The sequence below is a fragment of the Melozone crissalis genome, unplaced genomic scaffold, assembly GCF_028551555.1.
Source record: "Melozone crissalis strain CALT ecotype California unplaced genomic scaffold, PUWL_Pcris_2 ptg000012l_1, whole genome shotgun sequence".
Classification (NCBI taxonomy): Eukaryota; Metazoa; Chordata; class Aves; order Passeriformes; family Passerellidae; genus Melozone; species Melozone crissalis.
Window position 1 is genome coordinate 3,418,379 of NW_026535790.1, and position 17,272 is coordinate 3,435,650.

The 17,272-nt window shown below is 41.7% G+C and overlaps 1 protein-coding gene across 2 annotated transcripts in view; it reads left to right on the top strand.

Moving 5' to 3' along the window:
• Positions 1-1,330: 1,330 nt before the first annotated feature.
• The window catches only part of RBFOX1 (RNA binding fox-1 homolog 1), a 1,176,073-nt gene continuing 1,160,131 nt past the window's right edge, over positions 1,331-17,272 (top strand). Inside the window, exon 1 of one of the 2 annotated variants that reach the window (XM_054271085.1) lies at positions 1,331-1,558. In XM_054271085.1, the coding sequence (XP_054127060.1) occupies positions 1,331-1,558 (228 nt within the window). The remainder of the gene's footprint in view (positions 1,559-17,272) is intronic. The other variant, XM_054271089.1, reaches the window with a different exon arrangement.

Genomic DNA, 17,272 nt, shown 5'->3' on the forward strand with positions numbered 1-17,272 from the left:
ACAACTATTTGCTCAAACTAACACCTCCTTCGTAATGTCAGTGAAATCTCTGCTGGGACACAAATTAACCCCCTGGAGGATTGTAATGTCAGTGGAATCAGTGCTGGGACACAGATTAACCCCCTCTAGGACAGCAATCTCAGTGAAATCAGTGCTGGGACTCAAATCAACTCCCTCTAGGATTCTAATATCAGTGAAATCAGTGCTGGGATACAGACTAACTCCCTTTGAGATTCTAATATCAGTGCTGGGACACAGATTAACTGGAGGATTCTGGCCACAGCAGAAAATGGAGTGTGACTTGCTGAATTCATCCACACTGGTTGGGCACCACTCCTAAAGTTTTGTCCTGACTGGAACATCTCTGGACATGTGCAGTAGGTTTCTTAGGGATTTATTCCCTCTGCAAGATATAAGGAGCCTCATTTAAATCTACAAGCACTTAAGTGTGAGAAAACAGGACTCACATTGCTTTTTAAAAAAAAAAGAAAAAAAAGCGCCTCTACTTAATCTTGCCTTCTCTGTTGGAAGAATGAGCAGCACATAGCAGTCTATATGTCAAAACACATGGTTACTTTTTTTTTTTTAAGGGTTCAAATATTGCACCAAACCTTTGGTTATGTGTGGTGGCATTTTTAATAAATTGTCTGAGAGAGCAAAAGAAAACCTCCAAAATGTCCTGCTGCATTGTCCTAATCTCATTTTAATCTCATCCCTACAGCTCTAGGACCAGAATGCTATGTGAAATTTGTGTTACAGCGTGGAAGGTGGATTTAGGTGGTGCAAAGTTAATTTACAAAGTAAGGATATCCTTATTAAAAAACACCCCCAAACCTGGAATGAAATTATTTTGAAAGAAGCTGTTTGGAGTTAAGGCTACCTTTGCATTTTAATGGGTAATTACTCTTGGCATCACCACCAGTGTATAACCAAAGCCCTCAGCACCCCTGGGGCACAGACGTAAATTTGGATTTAAAGCCGGCGGTGCAGCTAATATTGAGGAAAGCCAATTTCCGTGGATCGGGGAGAAGAGAAATCCGAGGGTTTTGTCGCTGGCAGCAGCAGCAGCGTGCATATAATCGATAAAGGAAAGGTTATTGCTGCTCCGGCCGCGCTCAGCGCTCGCAGCCGGCAGGAGAGGGCGGCAGAGAAACAGCTCCGGCTCCCGCACAGCACCCAAATTTCTAACGGGAGCCACAGCACATCGCAGCTCTCGGAAGCCAAATCCCCTTTCAAAACGGCAGCTTCAGCTGCCCCCCCCCCCCCCCCCCCCTTTTTTTTTTTTCCTCCTCCTTTTTAAAAAAAAAAAAAAGTCCGCAACACTTTGAAAATGTCAAATTCCTGCGGCAGTCCAGAAGACGCGGGGAAGCAGCGAGGCAGAGATGGCAGGATAAGAAGGGAGGATGTGGATGATTCCCAGCCTGAGGGAAAGAGGCTGAAGCTGGGGAATGAAGCAGGGACCGGTGGAAAGGACAGGGAAGCAGCGGCAGAAGATGCGATAATGCCTTGCTCAGGCAGAGAAGAGCCCGTGCCCGAAGGAGGAGGTGAAGGCAAAAGTGTAAGTGAGCATCTTCAGTGGCTCAGGAAAGGGGGAAGGGCTGGGAGGTTACCTTTGAAATTATCTGTCATCCTGAAGTTGGTAATTGGGCATCAGGAAGAGCAGGATGAATGAAATGGAGTGTCCCATCTCACTGAGATCATAAGCATGGTCCTCTTTCATTTCTCATCTTGCCTGCACGCTTTTTAGTGCAGGAGTGTATGTTTTATCTGGCTCTCACATCAGCTGCTTGCAAGATGTGTGTGTCAGAGGAGTGATTTCCTTTTTCATGGGGAGAAGGAATACTAACAGCTAAACTTGCTTTTCAGCTCCCTATATCCATTTAGAAATTGGGTAAGGATGGGTGCATTGAATTGGACAGTTTGGGTTGTTTATCAGTCTGTCCATTCACACTTTGACGTGCATTCATGTTGAGTAGCATTGTTTCACAGCTGGGAATGGGGGTAGAGCCTCCAGAAGAGGAGAACTGGTGGTTAGAGATCTCATCTGGTGAGATTTTGCCAAAGAAGAGCTGCTGAGCAGTTGCCTGTATAAACATCAGCACTGGCAGATGCTTACACGAGGGTAACTTTGCTGCCTGGTTATTGAGCTCCGCAGCTCCTGAGGCACAGCAGAGAGCTCAGGGGAGAGCATCTGGATCCCCAGCCAGCTGAAGCTTTGCCCTTCCTGGTGCAATTCAGGCCAGGTACTTTTCCTCCACACATCCTGGCGGCTTCCCTTGGTCAGAAATACAGGGGGAGGGTGGTGGGGACAGTGTCTGGGGTGGAGGATGTTTCTGTGTGAGTTGTTATAGGGGAGAGTGTAGCTGGAGAGCTCACTTAAGAGCTGCTGGGGGTTTCAGTGCACTGGTTTCATCCAGAAGTTTTCTGAAATGTGGGTTGTTTTCTCTCCTGGGGTTGATATCCTGAATTTGGGCATGCTTCTTCAAATGAGGAGCTAAGTAGATGCCCAGTGTTTCAGTAGGATTTACATGTTTAAACTATTTGAAATCTAGTTTATTTGTCTTGTTCTTGGTGGAAGGTCATCTCTAAATGCAACAGTTTTCATGAGCTACAGGAGTATTTAAAATGTGTGTAGAGTGTTGGTTTGTTTATCCAAGCAGAAATCTTTTATCTAGCCCTGTAACTGCAGAGAGTTGCACTTTGCTCTGTGTTTTGGGATTCCAATGCTTTATGAAGTTAGGTTCTTTGTAACTCTCAGGCAGTGAAGTGCCACTCTTGTTCTTACACCACTCTGGCAGAGACTTATTTTCCCCAAAATTAAGTGCAAAATACAGTCATGTTAATTGCTCAAATCACAACCCTCACTTTTGGTTGTTTTTCTTCTTTTTTACCTGGGACTAAAGGTTTCAAACCCATTCTGCTTTGTGATAAATATCTAGAAGTGAACACCACTATGGGTTGGGGTAAAAGTCTTCTTGATGGTATGTTGTATGTCTTACTATAACACCTAATGAGGAAGTTACTGAAAAATAAGCCTTAATTGAATAAATTTACTTTATCTTTTAATGCAGAATATATGGGAATGATGCATACCTGAATCACTGGGCTCTGCCCCATCTGTGGTGCCTGGTTTAGCCCCTTATTTAGGTTCTGCTACTGCAGCAAAGTTCTGTGCTGGTTAATACCTGTCCTTTTTTTTTTTTTTTTTTTTTTGGTCCTTTCAAGGACCTGGTATAGCTTCTCCGACTTTACATTTTGGCTTTTCATCAGGGGATTGTTAAAAATATTAACAAAGCAAATCAGTTAATGAACAATTATTTCACTGCTTCTCTTTCCCAAAATCAATTCTTAAATAGTTTTTATAGTAAAATAATTGTTCTTATAGTATCTCTTAAATTAAACTGAGTTTGAGTCAGAACTCATCAAAGCTCAATGAAGCTCTTCTTTCCCCTCACTGAGTGGATTCTGGCTTGGGATGTTGCACTACATTTTATATAAAGTTCCAGTAATATTTTTCCCCTTCCCTTTTAAATCTGTCTGATTTGGAGGCATTATTAGAAATTAATTAGGTGACATTTGAAATTTAGTTAACATTAAGTTTTTTCTCAAAGCAATAAAAGCTTGTTCAACAATGGCTGTAAGTGTCTGTCACCTTGCAGAGAGCAAGCTGCTGGGAAAGATGGACTGTGTGCCCTTAGGAAACACTGGAATGACTTCATTTCTGTGCTTAGAAGAATCTTTATTTTATAGGCATAGTGGTATGGGTAATCAATGCATGCATTGGAGAAACATTTCCTAATAGTCCATTATGTCTTCCACTTTAAAGAAGGACATTTAAAAGAAATTATAGGCTTTGACTCATTTTTGGACTCATAATAAAAAATCAGCACCGTGTGTGTGCTATTTCTCTGTTTATTCCACTGCTATTTGCCTCATCCAACATCATTCTTGGGTTGAGAAGGAAGAAATCTACCTTGGTCAGCTGCTCCAGCTCATTATCCCACTTCTTATGGAATCTTGGATTCTGGAGAATGCAGACACAATGTATATTTTATGCTCCTGGAGCGATGTGGGCATTTCCTTGGCATGCTGAGTTTGCAGCAGGAGCAGCTGCCGGGCACAGGTTGGTTGTGCAGAAGGATCTTTGTGCCCCTGGACAGGGCTCCCTCCCCTGCCTTGGCAAAGAGGGGCTGCATTTGGCAGCAGGAGCTGCAGTGACTCCTTCCCTTAGGGCTGGGGACTGGTTAGTGCAGTAACAGGGTGTCTTGGTTTGGAAAGACAGGTGTCTGCTGAGGAAGGCAGGAGCCTCCCCAGAAATGGAAAATGTAAACCCCCTCTCTCCAAATTACTGCAGTTTTGAAATTAAGGGGCTCTCAGGCAAAGATATGGGAGTAGGAATAACAGTTCTTTACTAGGAAAAAATTAAAAAAAACAAAAGCAGTTATATAAAACAACACTGTCAGAGCAGGCCCTGGCATGTAGGGGGATAGAATATAAGTAAATAAAGGTAGTATAGAATGTGACCTTATCCCTTAAAGAGTTGCAGGTGAACCAATTACTAAAGATTAGCAGCAGGCCTGATGTTAACAGGCCACACCTGTAGCCAATAAGAAGAGTTATAAACGAGTGGATTGGTTGGTTGAGGGGAACTGGAGTCAGTTGGCTGCTGTGAGGACAAGGAAGAGTCAGTGCCTAGAGGAGGTGCCTACAAGAAAGATCAAGGAGCTATAAAACTCTGGCAATGTGGAATCCTTGCAATGTAATGTATTAGAACCTTTGCAATATAATGACAACACTTGCTCCCTGTGTGCCAGGGCGGTGTCCCAGCCCCATGCCATGGGGGCTCAGCCCTCCTGCAGTGCCAGCTGTGGCTCTGCTGCAGCAGGGATCCTGCACAAGGGGGGAGTTTTCCTCTGCAGCTCCAGGGCTGCTGCAGATGGGCCTGGGCTCCCTCTGGCCACGCAGGGCAGCAGAAAGCTGCTCCTCTGGCAATGCAGGGGGCAGAGGCTGCTGTGCTGTGCCAGGCCCAGATTGGATCCAGGCAGGAATGCTTGGCTCCTCCCCTGGGCGGAGCATCTCCCCATGGGATGCTGGAATTGGACCAGCCCTGCAGGGACACTCAGTGGCCATGGACAGCAGAGATCTGCTGGAGGGAGGGTTGGCTGTGGGAGAGATAAAGAAAACTGCCCCATCAGATGGCAGTAGAACACACACCCCTGTTTCCAACCTAAGGCACAGGGGTGAAACTGGAATTGTTAATTTAGGTTTCTATTCAAATAATTTGTTTCCTGCCTTCTCTTTTTATTGTCCTCATTACGGTGAGGAAGCTGCTTATGGCAGGTGTGGATCACACAGTCCAAGGCTTGGAGTTGTTCCCTCTGTGATGTTTCTTCCTGGCAGATCATCAGAAGGAAGCCTTTGGTTCAAACCCAGAGGCTGCAGTCTTTGTAGTGAGGTTCAACTTGAGAAAACCTTCACTTGGTGCATATGGTGGGGAATTGGCCTTGGGGAGAGCCAGTGAGGCACTGCTTTTCATCAAGAGTTTGGGTAGAAGTCTTTAACCAGGAGAATTCCATCCCCAGCTGTGTGCCTGGAGGATGAGCACAGCTGTCAGCTCTGTGATGCCACAGCATTGATTGCCACCCTACCCCTGACCACACTCTGGAAATTGTTAACTCAGGCTAAAGCTCTATTTCCTGAAATGGGAAGAGTATGAAGAATTAAGCATGCAAGTTCTGACTTCTTCCTGGGCTGATAGGCATGAGATAGACTTATAGTTAGCCACGAGTAACTCTGGGAGACTCACAGTTACCCACAAGTGATCATCAGGAGTGTGGATCCTTGTAATCCATGCACCCTTGTCTTCCAAGAATAGTCCTTTTAAATCTCTCTTTAACCGACTCTTTGTGCATATGCTTAGTGAAGTTTCTTTGGATTTTGGTGCAGAGATATTTCTCTATCCACAAGGCCTCCTTCGTTATGATCCACGCTTTCCCCCCATAAATATTTGTGCCAAGTTTAGAGAAGAAGACTAAATTTCCTGGGTTTGGTTTGACTTCTGTGGTGTTCCCAAAGCACACAGCTTCCAAACTTATGATTTCATCTGTAATGCCACCTGAGCCAGGAGAGAGCTTGAACTTCTACCTTTTAAACAACTTTCAGAATTACTAGAATGCATTTTTGAATTAATGTGCTGTTTTAATTTTTTTTATTGCCTTTGTGAATACTTAGAAAGGAGGAAAGGGCAGAAGTACTGTGAAGAAAGAAATCCAACTTTTTGTTGCTAACATCAGAAGTAACATTATTCAGTTTTGGGACTGTCATGTTGTAAAAGAAAATGTGAGGAAAGTATCTGAAAAAGTGCTTAGGACTTTTGTAGGAAGGGAAAACTGGTTTTGCTGATCAACTCTGAAGAATTGACTACACCAAACTTGTATCATGTGACAGATCCAGCCTTCCAAATCTCATGGATTTGATGGAATTGTAGATCCAGTTTAGATGGGGGGATGTTGTGATGTGCTGTGTAATGCCCTTATCATTGCATAGAGAACAAATTGTACCTGGTCATTACTTTGAGTAATTCATGTGAGTATTCCTAAAGTGTGGAAGAACATACCTTGGAAAGCTGAGAAATGCGCATTGAAAAGCTGTTCGTTTAGAAGGAGGAGAGGAAGGGTTTTAAGAGATGAGGATATGAGCTTGGAGCTTCAGCTCAAGACAAAATTCCCCTGTTTGAAGAATGGGTCTGGGTTCATGGTACCAAATTAAAATCTCTGTCAAGACCAGGTGTGGATGTGGGAACTGAGCCCCATCTGAATTCACTGCAGAAAATCCAGTGTGTGCCTTCAGCAGTGTCAGCTGCTATCCTGGGAGGGCTTGGGGTGAGTAACAGAGATGTTAGGAGGTGTTGAATTTGAGAATTAATATTGATGAGTGAAATACACATTTTTTTATCTCTTATGTTTAGCTTTGGTTAAAGTCATTTTTGACTCAATAACTCGGAGCCTTTTCATTAAATACATCATAAAATGTAGAAGGAAGTGTAGGAATTGGATCTGAAGTCTGGCAGTTTGATTTCAGTGCATTGCCATGCAATGTTACACTGTGCTAGTGCAGTTTCTCATGGATTTTCTGGTTTAGGACATTTATTTGCTCCTTACAGTTGGTTTATTACAAAACCTGATTTGTGTGTGAATGTCTTTGTGATCATGATTGCATTTATAAATATTACTTTAAAGAGGAAATGTGTTTGAGAAGGGAGAAAGTGGAATGATGGGTTTGTCTGGGCTGGGAGTCCATTTTAAGGTGCTGATTTCTGACACCCAGGGTTCTAACCAGATTGAACCATTCTGCTGTCAAGGCTGTGCTTTAGTTCTTTTTCCCTTCTCTTTATAACAGTGTTTCAATCTATTGAGTTCCTTTTCTCCTCAGGCATTATGGAATGGATGTGTTTTAGGAGAGCACCATAAATTTAAAGTGTTTTGAAGAGCAGGACACTTGGAACGTGTTGCAGACTGCATCTGCCTTTCCTCTCTTTCCTTTTCCGGGTCTGATTACCTAATTAGAGGATAACTTAAGGATTGAATCTATTGACTTGTTAGGCAGACTGTGATAGATGCTGGAATTACTGCTTTTGTTTTGATTCAGAGCACAATCAAGTTCTGTGATCCAGGACAGAGACATAATTATTTGCCTTTGGAAGTGGGAAGAAAGAAGGTGATAGTTCTTTAGTAGTCAGTGGTGGTATTGATACAAGGTGCTGGAGTTCCTTCCACAGGAATGTTTGCCAAATCAGAGTAGAGGAGCTTTGGTAGAAAGGTGTGGATAAATCAAAAATCAGTTTTTGGACTTGATTCTAAGAACAAGAACAAGTTGGAGGGAAATGTTCTCCCTAAAACTGATTCATCCTCCTGTTAACCTCTGGCTGGTGTCAGCAAGCTGTCAGCAAACAATGGCACTGCAGCCTGAGCAGGAATAACTGCAGCAAGGAATTGCCTGAGACAAGGCAAGGCAGCAGCAGAAGACCCTCATGAATGACCTTGTTTTGCCATTTTTCCTGTAGCTGCACTAGATGGCAGGGGCTAAGTGTGCAAAGCTAAGGGCTTTGTGTGCATTATCCTATTATTTTATCACAAGGGAATTTTAATTTAATTCAGCAAATAACTGCCTGTTTTCAACTAGCAATTTCTACCAAAGCAACATTGGCCAGTTGTGTTTACTCATTGGGAGTTCAATTTCACTGATAAGGAATATTCATGGAGCATTTCTATCCCAGTTTGAGTAATCAATTCCCTAATATTACAATTTTTGTAGAGTGACTGGAATATTACTTTTGATTGAAATTACAAATGCATTAAAATTCTCCAGAGTGCAAAAGAAGGCATTTGTGATCTATGTTGAATTAGAGGAGATATGAAATTAAGATATTGATATATTGCTCTTATTTGCTATGCTTTCTCCTTCTGCCTGCCAATGTCAGCCAGGAAAATATTTTTATTTCAAGTCTCTGTGATTTAAAGATTAATAAAATTATGTACTTTACTTTGGTTCTTTTTTAATATTTGCAGTCTTAGTCATTAGCCCTCACTACAACAATAAGGAATAAGCCCAGAAGCTATGCAAAAATTGAAAATGGAATGAGGCTGGTGCTTCCCTGGCTGTCCCTTTCCTGTGGAGTACTCAATGTTCAGACTCATTTGGGATGCATTATTACCAAAGAGTTCCCTATTTTGTTCCATTAAATTAGGCTGCAGGATCTGCTGCACTGCCACCCATGTAATTTCCCCCTCAGGAACGCACTTAATGTGGTCTGATGTTCTAATGCTTTCCCCACTGTGCACTTCCTAAACAGCCCAAGGAGTTACAGGCAGTCTTGTCTACACCAGAAAGGATTTCATCCTTTAAATTCAGAGTACAGAACGTTTACTTTTGTTGGCTGTCTTGTGTTCTGATCTCTTTCCTTTAGGCACCTTAACATACCTTTAAAATGGGAATAACTGGTCCAGAGCTTGTGAGCCAGCTGGTCACTGCCAGCAAAATTCAAATAGCTTGGTGTAGGAAAATGCAACAGCTGAGTGACTTAACCAGGTGACTCTAAGTGCTAGATAATGAAATAATTCTCAATTAGTTGTACTGATAATTAATAAATTAATTAAATTGTCCATCTAAGATTCACAAGCCAGTAAGTGTCTGCAGTCCTTGCTAAGGGTACTTTCATTCCAGCCTGAAAAGCAAAACTTGTTTTAATGAAAAAGATTTCCTGAGCACAATAATTCTTACACAATCAGTTCTTTCACGTGCCGTTTTTTCCCCTGCATGTTTCCAATATGTTGGAATATATTCCAATAAATTGGATGCCAGCTCTTCTTCCTAGGGCTTTAGGATCCCTAGGAAGGGACACAGCTCTGGCCCCTCATTTCATAGGAAAATCTTTCTTTACTGAGTTGGTCGCTGGACAGAGGTGGAAAGGTGAGGTAGAGAAGCTCCTGGGTGTCCAAGGTTCTGTGGCAAGGGTTGTGCAGGATCCTAACAAGGACTGAGCAGGGACACCACGGAATCAGCCCTGGCATGGGCTTAGAAGGATTCTGTGTTTTCCCAGGGTTCTGCTTTCCCTTGAAAATTGAGCAAGGACAGCACAGGCTCAGCCATGAGTGGATGCACTGAAGGGGCTCTACATTTCCCCAGCTCCTGTAATTATTTTGATGATATTGGTTACCCTGAAGCATAATAAGATGGTGAAAAATTAACAGATTCTTACAAAGTTTCCACTCTTTTTACTCTCTACGAATACTTTGGTAAATTCCTGGTTTAGCTGAGTTGTACTGTGCATTCAACATTATTTTCAGGGAATGTTATTTTCCACAAAATGAAGGCTAATCACAAAAAATAGAAATGGATTTAGTATGTAAAATTATGAAGTCACCACGCTGAGACTGTCATAGTTCCTTGAGTTGGGCCACAACTAAAATGGAAATTACACATTCTTATCAATAATGCACTGGGGAAGTAACATCTGTTCTGAGATGCTGAGAGGTAGTTTTTTCATTCACTGAAATATTTATTTCAACTAAAAACTCTAATCTTTTCACTGTCTCCAGAGGGCAGAATCATTGACTGTTATGTTTAGAAACTGTCTGTGAATTACAAGCATCCATATGAAATGGAAAGAATGCTGATTGAGCAATTAATCACTTTTTACTTAATTTAAAATAAATAATGACGTTACAGAAAGCTGTTGCATTAGCTCCAAAAAAGAAAAGACTGATTCTTGGAAAAGCAGCAGAACAAAATTTCTTTCTCTCACTATAGGCTAGTTTCCAGCTCTTGAAGGCACAAAACCAATAGTTTTTGGTGATGTGACAATATTTTCTTCTAATTAGCCAGTGTTGTGTTACACATGTTACATAAAGGTTGCTGTTCCTGGCCACCCATGTTCAGATCCTTCTTAGATTTCAAGGCTAGAATTGACTGCTAGACCCTGGTTTCTAATAAAAGTTAATTCCATCTTCCTAAATTCTGTTTGAGCTAGAAAATGGAATTTTTTACAAAAACAGCCACTGTTGATTAAAGGCTTCAGGTCACGAACGATTCCTCAAGTCTCCAGGTAAATTTCTTGCTGTAGATAATTATTCTTAGAATAAAAATATAAATCCTTGCCTGGAGTTGGAATTTGCCCAACTGTGCATCCCAGCCTGAGTGGATTGTTTTGCACCAGATGTTATTGACTCCCATGATGGGAATAAACTCATTTCCTCCTCCTGGATAAGCCAAGCATCTGGATCCATGTGCTTTGTTTTCCATCCTGCAGGTCTGTGCTCCCCATCTGAAATAATTCATCCGTGCCCTCGCTGCCTCTTTGCAAGTTCAACATTTTTGCAGAAAGCTGATTCTGCTGGATGTCCCCTGTTAATATATCAATGGTTTAGGTATTGCTCTGGCCTGGGCTCCAGGTTCATTTACCAACAGCTGCCAATGCCACTAAACATTCTGTGTTTGCCCACATGGAAGTGTATTTTTGTCAGACAAGCCCAGATTTATGACTGCAATTTGATTAAAATTGTCTGAAAATTACCAATGCCTTGATTTATACATACTTGCTTTCCAATTCACTGGGAAAAAAAAAATCACTGAATAATATTCATGGAAGAACAGATCCTTGTGGGATGTTAATTGCAGAGGCATCTTAATTGGAATGACTTTGCTCCTGCTCCTTTTGTTTTTTCTCCCCTATCTGCTCAGTTTTAATTCATTTAAAAGTGTCCTGTGTCGCTGTGCACACAAACCAACATGGAGGTGGTATGTTAGTACTTCATAGTGGTTGCTCAATTTTGATTTAAAAAAAAAATAAAATTATGTAACTGAGGCAAAAAATATCAAAACTAAATTAATATCTTATCTGTTGACAAATGAATTTTGCCCCACCCAGTGATAACTTTTCAAGACCCTTAATCTTCCCAGCTGAGAGGTCAGTTTGGATCATTGTGACTCAGACCCTCTGTGGTGCCTTGGGACTGGGCGTCTGGAAGCTGCTGAGGCTGTTCCCCTGGGGCTGTGTGCAGTGTGCTGTGTTAGCAGGGAAGCTTTTCACCAAAGCAAAATGAGTAAAGAACCCCCAGAAAAAGCCCCGCTGTGTGGCTGCAATAAATTCTGGGTCTGCAGCTGCCTGGTCAGTGCAGGGGAGGGTGTGATGGTGCTGAGAAGGGAGCAGGAAAGCCCCAGTGCCCTGTTTGCTGCAGTGGGATTTATTAATTGATATCTGAATGCCAGGGACCAGAAATCTCCCCCTGGAAGGGTCTGGAATCACCCCTGGGGGCTCTGGGCAGGCACAGGGACGATCAGCAGGCCGAGGGGGAGTTGGCACAGCTCTGGCTGTTCGTTGGCACCTCTGATGGAGAATGGGGCCTGCAGAGGTGAAGGGAAAAAATTTCTGCCTGGAAAATGTGCCCAGATGTCTGAATTGTCACTGCTGCCTTAGGTGCAGATGTGTGGGTGTGACCTCCTCTGACAGGGCAGGCTGGCTCTGCAAACCAGCTCCAGTGCCTGGGGCAGAGAAATCTGTGCCCCAATAAATCTGTGTCCCAATATTTGGTAATTACTAAATGAACTGAGAAGACTGGAAGTGCCTGTTCTGATCCAGGCACTTTGGGAAGTCTCACAGGTTTGTTCAGCTGGAATTCTGTTGCAGGGTTCTGGCCTGAGAGGTTGGCAGCAAGATCAGAGAGCTGATCAAAGATTTCTGTCTCAGTGTGCATCTGCACAGACAGGTCACTTCCCAAAATAACCCAGGGGGCTCTGAAACCCAAACCAGGTGCTGAGACCATTATCACACTGCCTCCAATGAGGGCACAAATCAATGCTTCACCCTCAGTGTCCTTTCTGCAGCTGTTTTTAGAATCCTGGTATCTAGGAACTCTCTTGGCTCTCTCTTTTCCTGCCTCCCCTCAGTACCCCCTGTCCTTTGGTGTCCCCTCTCCCAGGATGGGTTTGGTGTTCAGGAGCCAGCGCAGCTCTCAGGCTTCTGCCTCTCTCACCTGAGACTTTGGGAGCTGCAAGAAAAAGCTGCTAATTAGAGAAAAGACTCACTTTCTACTTCCATCCACTGGAAGCCTCTTCATCCAAGCCTGTTCATCTACATGATATGAATATTTTAATTTCCTTGAGTGACTAAGTGTGGGAATGTTCCTCACTCAGGGTCAGCAAATGTGGTGGTGATCACAGGGGTCCCAGGACGAGGGAAGAGATGAGAATCTTGACTCCATGTTTCAGAAGGCTGATTTATTATTTTATGATATATATTATATTAAAAGCAAATGATATATTATTATAACTATACCAAAGAAGAGAAGAAAGGATTTCATCAGAAGGCTAGCAAGGAAAGCAATGGAATGAATAATAAAATCTTGTGAGTGCTCATAGCCTCGACACAGCTGGCTGTCATTGGTCATCAAGTAAAAACAATTTCACATGCTGGGTAAACAATTCTCCAAATCACATTCCAAAGCAGCAAAACATGGAGAAGCTGAAGCTTCTCAGCTTCTCAGGAGAAACAATCCTAACAAAAGGATTTTTCAGAAAATATGTCTGTGACAATTAAGGAGCTGAATTTCAAACCTGCTTTTATTATACTGAGGCACAGTCAGTTTGCTTTCTTCTATTTTGCTTTATTATTATAAACATTAAATAGCCATTCTACCTTCCCACTGTAAATGCTGGAAGGCTGCAGTGGGAAAAGAAAGCAGCCAGCACTATCTGCTTAGTGGGAATTAAATAATTAAATAAAGGAATAAAAATAATTAATAAAATAAAATAAATTAATAAATAAATATTTATTATATTAATTAATTAAATAAAAACAGATAAAGGAATTAAATAATTAAATAAAGGAATGAAATAATCCTGAAGCTGATTCCTATCACTTCTCATGTTCTTTAGGCCATACCTGTTATGGGGGGAAAAAAATAAATTAGTTTCTATAAGAATGAGGACAGTTGTATCTGTGGGGACTCAACTGCCAAATGTCACCTTAAGCATTCTAAAATTTGCCAAGAGATTAACACTAAGAAATACAAGAAATTGTACAATTAGCATGAGAAAAGTGTGTGTATATATGGAAACTCTCTAAATCTTCTAAGAAATATGTAGGATTTATCATAAAGCTACTCTTGGATTACCAAGTCCAAGTATTAAATTGTAAGTAAACCTCTTTTTTTTTTCCTTCACACCATGAATCTGCCTTCAATCATATTATAAAAGTAGCAATTTTAGATGAAGTTTTTCTGTTAACTTCTACATTTTAAGCAGTTTGGGTGATATTTTAGTGACAGATTTATCTGTAAGACTGCAAACAGGAATGTAAGCTGCTACACAAGAATGTAAATGAAAAGCTGAACTTTTAGTAAAGCTGAGTTTCTGAAATAATTCCATCACTTCAGCTGTACAGAATTTCAAGAATAAACCAAAATGTTAATGAGAGACTTGATTCAAAAACTGGAGACTTAGAAGCATTGATGATACTTGCATGAAGGAAAATTCTTTTAAACCAAGGGAAGTTTTAAATGGATTGCCAGAGCAGCCTTTACTGTGACAAATGGTTTTGTTTATCCTGTTTATCAATAACCTTTTGAGTTTTGCTTGCCAGGCAGGTGAGCTCACGGAACTGGTGGCCTCACCTCCTATTTCAGCAAAACCTGGCATGTGCAGCTGCTGGCACTAAGTGGGGATCATTTACTTCCTTTCAGTGGACTTACAAAATAATTTTAGGAACTTTAAGAGCATTTGAAGCAGGATGAATTCAAGCACTTCATAGGGATTTGACTTGATTTCTTTTTTTGAGCAGGGTTGGAGGACAAATGCTAAAATATTCCTGTCACTATTTGGAATGTTCTCTGAAGGGAAATTTTAATTTTTACTGAGATGAAGACTGAATGTCCATTTTGCACAAGTTCCTCATTCTCCTCTTCCATTGCTCTTTATAAAAGATTTAGATGGTTTGGGAAGCTCAAGTAAACACTTGGAACTATTACAGCAAGACAATCTTGACATAACTTATTCAGCATCAATTACTGGTGTGTGTCTGCTCTTCAGACCTGTGTGGTGGCATTGATGGGCACTCTGTGCACAGGCCTCATCTTCATAAACAAGGCTCCATCCATCTGTGAAGTAGTGAGCCAGATGCAATTAGCATTTTTAAAAAGAATTCACAGTAATAGCACATTTCTGAGGGACAGGATCTCCAACCTCTTTACATTTTCTTTGAGGCTTCTGCTATGTAAGTACAACTTCCATTTAGCGAAGGAAAAAATAGTGTGCTGCACAACCCAAACCAAATTCCTTTGAAAAGACATTTTTGGGATAAAACCCATGTGAAAGCAATGAATTGTAGCTCCTCATTCACAGAATGTGGTGGTGTTTGAGGGTCCCCAGTACTCCATGTTTAAGAAGGCTGATTTATTATGTTGTGATATATAATATATTAAAAGAAAATAATATACTAAAACTATACTAAAGAAAGAGAAAGGAGACATCAGAGAGCTAGAAAGGAATGAATAATAAAATCTTGTGACTGGCCAGAGAGTCTGACACAGCTGGACCATGATTGATCATCAAGTAAAAACAATTCACATGGAACTAATCAAAGATGCACCTGTTGGTAACCATCTCCAGACAACATTCCACAACCATCAGATAGTTATTGTTTACATTTCTTTTCTGAGGCTTCTCAGGAGAAAAATCCTAGCGAAAGTATTTTCATAAAACATCACAGTAACAACAGAAAGTGTCTGACTTTATGTGCCCAAACCCCCCTGAGTGGTAATGCAGTTTTTAAACCCATCATAAACTCTGTGGTCACCCCTGTTTTGCCTAACTTGTGCCATCACCTGCCTCTGTGCTATTTAGAGTCAGAAATGCATTTCTGTGCTATTTACAAGTCAGAAAGGCATTTCGAAGTGTTTTTTTCTTGCTTTTGTTCTTCCACACGGTTGTAGAGTCTAATTTGGCTCTCCATCACTAAGGAGGGCAGGCTTGTGAGGTCACACAGAAGGGAACACAGCTCCTCCCACAGGCTCTGCTTTGTCTCAGATTCACTTGTGCTTTTCGGCGCTGTGCAAGTTCCACTTCCACCAGTGGTACTTAAAACTCACTTTAAGATAGGGTGGATCTGCTCTCATCCTCGAAGTCACGTGCCTTTTTCATTTAATTTAATTTCTTTTCGAGAGTGAATCTTGGGCACGCTGCAGCAGAATCAGATTTTTCCCTCTGCGTCACAGGTGGGTGGAGAAAGTCCTGTCACAGTCTGGAACTGCAGCAGAGTGCTTCCAATAAAGGGTATTTTGGATCATGCTTGGTGTGTGGGGAAAATAATATCAGGAAACTTGGTGGAAAACTTCAGCAGGCTCTGGGTGAGGTGGTTTCCAGGATTCCAGTACTAAAAGATTGATGCAAATGCCTCTTGCACTCAAACCATGGTTCAAACCTGCTCACTGCCTTGTCAAGAAGTTGCCTTCTGCAGCTTTTGGTCTTCATTTCCAAGCCCCTTTAGGTCTCTGCCTGCTGGATTGATTTCTTTGTTCCATTCAGGGGCAAAATGAGCTGTCCCTGCACAGCACTGGCAATGCTGACAGGCAATGGCTGATATCTGAGAGCATGACTGCTTCAAGTTTAGTGTTCATCTGCCAGCAGGTTAAAATTAATCTCTGGTTCCTCAGTCAGCCAGCAGGAGAGCATTTGGTTGTGTTAAAACTCAGCTGAGTAACTGAGAGGAATCCTGAGTGCCACAGCTCAGGGGGACGTGTTAGAGCATCATAGAAACACCACCTGCTCTGAATATTTGCTGATCTATGAAGCCACTTTATTACTCAGGTGTCTAACAACATGCAAATGTGTGTATTAACGGCTCCTGTGCCATAAAAATGGCAAGTTTATAACTCTGCACTTTATAGAGCCTGTAGAATCCAGTTAGCAATGTGTGCTCTGTTGGAAAACAAGATTACAAATCAATTACTCTTTGCTTGACACAGCTCAGATCTCTTTCCTGAGATCCTTGTTCAGCTGACACTGGGAAAATGAACATGCCTGGGAGTGTGACCTGTTATTCAGAGGGAACTGCAGGCTAATGGCACTTTTGATCATTGAGAAATCTATTATTTTTTGACCTGCAAGATAGCCTAAATGGCCCACTTTTATAAAGGAAATTTACAGGTTTGTGAGATCAAACATTCAAGCCCTTCTTAGCTGGGAAGTTCAGGCCAATCTTAGATGCAGAAACACAGGAATTTTCATCAAACCCCTCTCCTTTGCAGCAGTTTATTCCCTAGGGGGGAAAAATGCAGAAGAGCTGATTTCAGGAAAGCAACTGCACCTTTCCTAGCAGAAGCAATTTATCAAAATACTGCTTTGAAGGATGGCAAGGATTCAGTGGTACTGAACCCTCCTTGTGTTGTATAAAAACAGAGATCAAATCTGATTTGGTGGTTGAGGTTCAAAGATTCTCAGAGCAGACTTCAGACTCACTGATTTTCTGTTTTCCTCGAATATTGAGTCTAAGAGGAGGAGGCAGGCCCCACAATCAGGCTGTGGGTATCACTGGAGTTGCCATATGGTGTGTGATCTTTGCTCTTGGAACTTTTGTTTTTCAGTGTGTGTGCTTTTTCCTGCAGAGTAATAATGCTTGGGGATTTACTGTTTATTTTTATTCCTCAGGTTTAATATTGCAGCAGAAATCTATAGCTGACATTCACCATGTTATTAAGCAAACGTTTCATATGAGCTGTGG